The 6,072-nt window shown below is 33.6% G+C and overlaps 1 protein-coding gene across 1 annotated transcript; it reads left to right on the forward strand.

Moving 5' to 3' along the window:
* The first annotated feature begins 496 nt into the window (after window positions 1–496).
* LOC120249402 (E2F transcription factor-like E2FF) lies at window positions 497–4,675 on the forward strand. The gene is made up of 10 exons (XM_039257890.1): window positions 497–730; window positions 831–951; window positions 1,084–1,161; window positions 1,252–1,305; window positions 1,394–1,490; window positions 1,570–1,637; window positions 1,721–1,793; window positions 1,882–1,943; window positions 2,015–2,408; window positions 4,240–4,675. The coding sequence occupies exons 1-10, from the start codon at window positions 639–641 to the stop codon at window positions 4,359–4,361; spliced, it is 1,161 nt and encodes a 386-aa protein (XP_039113824.1). The 5' UTR covers window positions 497–638; the 3' UTR covers window positions 4,362–4,675.
* Window positions 4,676–6,072: the final 1,397 nt, after the last annotated feature.

Genomic DNA, 6,072 nt, shown 5'->3' on the forward strand with positions numbered 1-6,072 from the left:
GAATAAATTTATACTTATATTTAATAATAGTTTTTAAAATATTATCATTAATAAACAATTATTAATTAAATATATATATATATATATATATTTCAAATATTTAATTTTATTTTGATTTATAAAAAAATAAATACACATAATCTCTACAGTATATACAACAACGATTTTAAAAATCACCTAGATTTCATGGCCTCAATCTAAAATCATACTCCCATTAAAAACTAATCCTAGCCCAATCTCAAAACCTCCCTTATCAAATAATAGCGGGAATTTCAAAATCAACAGCGGTCGATGCGTAATTCACAATAATATGACAAAAATACCCTCCTCATCCCAGCAACTCCCATCTCACAAGAAAAAGGACATTCACGTCCATACACAATTCCCGCCTTTTCTCGCAAAATTTGAAAACGAACCGCGCAAGCCATGAGCACGCACGTGCGACTCCCGCTCCCCATCTTCCATTGGAGCCAACGAAGGACTAAAAATTTTGTTTTTTTTGAAAATTTTTTTGCCCGCAATCGCAACCGTAGAACAGTGATAAAACCCCATGAGCTTCAACGGTCATTCCCTCCTCGCTCCTCCTCCGGTTTTCCTCAAAAACCCTTCCAATTTCTTCGATCTAGATCCAGATCGCAATGGCAATTGCTTCCCCTTGTTTTCTTGAATCTGAAGATCGGCATCAGGTTTACAGCAGGAAACAGAAGTCTTTGGGGCTCTTGTGTTCTAAGTAATTTTGAAATTTTCTCTTTGTTTTTGTTTGTTGTGATGTTGATTTTGTTGTGTTTTTGGGTTTCTGATCTTGTGTTTCTCTTTTTTTATGAATGCAGTTTTGTGAGCTTGTATAATCGGGATGATGTGGAATCGATCAGTCTTGATGATGCTGCGAAGCAGTTGGGCGTGGAGAGGCGAAGGATCTATGATATTGTCAATGTTATGGAGAGCGTTGGGGTGGGGGTTCTGATTATTTACCCCTAATTTCATATTGTATATGTTTTATTTATTTATTTTGACATTTGATCGCTGTTGGTATTGAAAATGCTTTGCTTTGTTTTTTTTTAATATTTAATTTAACTTGATTAGGTTTTGACGAGGAAGGCAAAGAATCGTTATTCGTGGATTGGGTTTTCAGGCATACCGAAAGCTTTGGAGGATCTTAAGGTTTGTGTTGCTTTCTTTTTGGTTATTTTTCCTAGTTTATGCTGCAAGTGATTGATATGTTTGTTATCATTTTTATTTTTTATGGATTAGAAAGAGGCATTGCGAGATTTGTCCCGATATCCTGGTGATGATCAGTGTTCACAAGTAGGTCTTATGGTGTTTTTAAAATTGTTTTTTTTAAATAAAAATTAACTGGAATTAGAAGTTGATATTTGTTTGTCTCTCTTTGAAGGTCTCTGAAGAAGAGGAGAACGACAGGTCTATGGATCATGAAGAGGGTATCAGGGAAGACAAATCTAGCAGTGGCTCCCACAAAAATGTGAGATCTGGTATGCTAATTCTACTTGCTTTCTTTTGAATTGCTTTTGGTTTTTTATTGATATTGATATGATTTATTTACATGAGCAGACAACAGGAAAGAAAAGTCATTAGGCCAACTCACTCAGAATTTTGTCAAGCTATTCCTCACATCCAATGTGATCCTCTCTTTGTTTTGCCTATATCTGTAATACAATGTGTTGATGATCTGTGTGGAGCTGATGTGCTAAATTGTGAGCAGGCTGACACTGTCTCGCTTGATGAGGCTGCACGGTTGCTACTTGGTGATTGCAATGATGCGACACAGATGAAGAGTATGGAAACATTATTTTTAAATTTGATTCTATCAGACTGATTTTGTGGGTTTAGTGACTGATTTATGGTACTATGGTGATAATGCAGCCAAAGTTCGGCGTCTGTATGACATAGCCAATGTTTTGTCTTCTATGAATCTCATAGAGAAGGTATGTACTGGAAAAACTTGTTGTTATGAAATTGTGTAATTTGATGAGGAATATTTTGATATTCTTTACAGACACAACAAGTGGTGACAAAGAAACCAGCCTTTCGATGGTTGGGAAATCAAGGGAAGCCAGACATGGGTGTTACAGTTGCCATACCTCCCTGCACATCACAGATAAAGAAGAGAACCTTTGGTTCAGAGATCACTAATTTGGACTTCAAGAGGAGCAGATCAGTCTCTTATGTGGATAAGAAACCTGACAACCTGCAAATGAGAAAAGAGGACTTGAAGGCTTGCAATTTGGCAGCTCAGAAGCAATTGCAGACTTCAAAAGGTTATGTTTTTGGCCCTTTCCAGCCTGGTGGTGTAACAAGAGAAGGTGGCAATGAGTCTGATATGGGCAGGAGCAAGGTTCAGGACTGGGAGAGTTTGGCTTCTTCTTTTCGCCCACAGTATCACAATCAAGGTCAGTCCAAACTTCAATATTTTCAACATAAAGTGGCTGCTTTCCAAGCCAACCTGTTTTATTAACCCATTTTCTTGTTATAACTATTGTTTACTCTGAAAGATGCATCTGTTGATTATGAATAAGGACCTTAGTTAAAGAACTTAATTACTATGTTAAACTGTCACTGATAAACTGTTCTTTCCGTTTAGTGTGATATGTTAAATTCCTTTAGCTGTGAATGTGCAACTATGGAGCTCTTTTCCTTGAATATCCTGCCTTGGAGCTGTTTCATTATGTTCTGAGTTTGCCAGTATTATTTAGCCTATTCCTGGTAGGTTGTGATTCTGCTGTACCAATTGATTTTATGTGATCAACAACAAATGATTTATTGCAAATGCTTTTCAGCCATTTGACCAAAGCTAGTTTTTGAGGAGCAATTACTTGATTGTTTGGTGATTTTATGTAGACCACTTGGTAGATGCTTTTTGCATGAGCATTGACTAATCCTATATGATTTAACATGCACATGATGCATTGGAACTTGCTTCTTTAGTGACAGTAAGTATGGAGCAATTCAAGCCAATTTAGAACAAGGCTTGTTCATCTATTTCAGTTTATATTGAGAATAATGAACTTAACTACATCCTTTGCAAGAATTCTTTTGCACAACAAAATTGATAGCTGTGTTAAACATGTTATTATTTATTCATTTATCCATAGCATGTTTGGCTTTTCCATCCACAGTTCTACTCCTACCATTTTGAAATAGAACTGGAAGGCTTACCATGTTGATTTTAACGGTCTGTGCCCTAGACCCTTTTCCTCTTCTTTTACTAGTATCTATCCCTTTTTTTGGCCTTTTTTCTAAATCGTTAGCTGTGAAACTATTCTGTTCACCGAATCTTTCATTCTGCTCTCAAGCATTAATAGTAAGTTGGTTTTTTTTTTTAAAAAAATTTTCTGACTTGTAGCAAAAAAGGATTCTAGTTTCTGATGTCATTATTGATTTCTTTTATTATTGTGTGTTGGAATCCTAAAACTCAAGCAGAAACTAGTTCTGACTTTAGATCGCATATTGTTTGGCCATGTTAGTCTATTTCTATGAACAAAGCAAGTTCTGATATAATTTTATATTCTCACATCATCTAGTTTAATTTACCACAAGGTATTGCAACCTTCGCAACGTGCAATTTCTTAACAAAAAAATTAGACATCTGCGAGGAACTGCTTTGTCCAAAATTTACAATGGAGCTTTGTGCTATTTGTTTATGTGAAGCAGTGATTGGTACAAGTTTTTGTCCGCAAAATGGAATTTACAATTGAAGCCTTTCTGTTCTGTCAGACTCAGGTTAACCTGATAGGAGAGAGAGAGAGAGATGAAGATAGAGTTAAATTAGTTATTTATGTTCTTTATCTTATCAATTTGAGAGCTTCACTCATCTATATATAGTGATGGGTACGCGTGAGGAATTTTTGAATGACTTTTGTGTCATTAGAATCTGTTGATAGAAAGTCTTTTGGTTCTTTCTCATGAGAGTTTGTTTTGGTTTCCTCTAGTGTGACCTAATCTAAGTGGAACAATAGGTCTGATACTTGGACAACTTCAGATCCTCAAATTATGGGAAGGAAGCAATTTCCATGTGGCTTCTGATAACATGAGGCAGAGGGAAATCAAATCTGTGTTCTTTGAGATACAATTGTTTCACTCTACTTGTCTGCAAAAGTCACTTATACCCCCGTATCTAGGCATTTATGTTAAGTTCAATGTTCTTAACTAGAATTATTGTCTGACTGCTTTTATCTGTTCAATTTAAATAATTCTCTAACTTTCTTTGTCCTCCTTTTCCAGCTTTGAGTGATCTCTTTGCCCACTATTTGGAGGCATGGAAATCCTGGTTTGCTGAAGTTACTCAAGGGAGTAGCAGCAGCCTGCAGCAGCCTTACAAGTCAATCATCAACCAGCTTTCTTAAGAGTTTCTAATCTCTTGTTGTATACCATTCCATCTTGACTGCATATTCATGATAATTCACCTGTACAACAAGCTCATGAACATTTTATTGTTAAAGGTGTTTTTGTTTTTTTAAAAGTATTTTTGATTGGGATTCTTGTTATTATCTCAATACAAGAAACCTCATTTTGTTAACATGACTACATACACTGGTCTTTTGTTTTCTGATGACCAATGTTGCTGTTGAACGCCCGGCATCTGCTGAAAGATATGCAAATGGACATCGAAATACATGCAATATCAAGGTTACAACACAATTTTGTATTGAGGTTTTTATTGAGTAATTGTTGTGGTAATGAGATGCATCTAAGCAGAAAGGCTATGTTTTGCTGGAGGTAACTCAAGTTAGGATTTGTGAATTTATAAAATGAGAATGTCATATTTGAAAGTCTTGATACCTGCAAACTCGAACAGAAGTTGCACTTGATGAAGTGACCTGCGTACAAGAATAAAGTATTTGAGTTAGGTTGTGAATAGGGCTCATTTTTATAGGCCAGGCCGAAGCTAGGATGTGTAGGTACGTCCCGTAAATAGGCCAGGCTGTCTTCATGGCCAATTTAACTTTTTTAAATAAAAAACTTAAAAAAGTAGTAAATATAAGAAAAAAGGATTTTTAAAAAATAAATATTGTTTTTGCATTTTTTTTTTTACAATATATAGGAAACAATTTTAAACTCATTTTTTAAAAAAATGAATGTGATCTATTACAAAATAATAGGAAAAATTTTAATTTTAGGGGAAAAAATTAAAACTATATAAAATTTTAGGGATGTATTATCTCTTGAAAAAAATTATATACTAATTAGACGAGGATTTTCCATTCCCCTTAGAAAAATAAAAAAAATGTTTAATTTTATGTGTAGGATTTATTTTTATTTTTTTCATATACCTTTGCAATAAAAAATCAATTACAAATTATCATTATCTCCATCTCCATAGTAGAAAGAAAATGAAAAAACAAAGGTCAAATATATTTTTATAAAATTTGTAAGTTGATTGTAACCATCAGGCAATGTTTAGCATGGCCCATGAACTAGAAAAGGTTTTTTTATTTTTATTTATTTATTTTATTTTTAATATCATCTTTTAAAAAAATTTACCAAATGCGCACTTTACCTGTTATTTAACAAATTGTACATGAAGCTTTTGAAAACGGTAAAACATGTATTTTTTTTTATAACTCCCTTTTTTATATTTTTATATGAAATATTTACACTGTAGTTCTTATAAGTTTTATAATTAAAACTCTTTGTAACACCTTTATTTAAATATCACAACTTACGACACTTATCCTTACCACATCTTCCTCTCTTTATCTCTTCCTCCTATTTTATCCTTCTTTTCTAAATGGCATAGCTTAAGAATCAAAATTAGCACATCTCTTCAATTTTATCGGAGAAGGTATTTTCTTTAGTAAATATTTGATGCAATTATTGTAGATAAATTTATATTATATGTAATGTTATGATGTAAGATTGATAAGGTGGTATATATCTATGCTTGTTTGTGAAGATGCTATGTTATTAGTTTGATAATCTATAAATTGGTTGCCATATTATGATGTATCATTACAAAGTAGATTATGATAGAATGCCTAAGAAAAAAAAACTGTAGAATGCCAACAAAGTGTTTGACAAAATGGCTAAGAGAAAGTGTTTGATAGAATGGCTTAA

Source organism: Dioscorea cayenensis, chromosome 3, assembly GCF_009730915.1.
Source record: "Dioscorea cayenensis subsp. rotundata cultivar TDr96_F1 chromosome 3, TDr96_F1_v2_PseudoChromosome.rev07_lg8_w22 25.fasta, whole genome shotgun sequence".
NCBI classification, from domain to species: domain Eukaryota; kingdom Viridiplantae; phylum Streptophyta; class Magnoliopsida; order Dioscoreales; family Dioscoreaceae; genus Dioscorea; species Dioscorea cayenensis.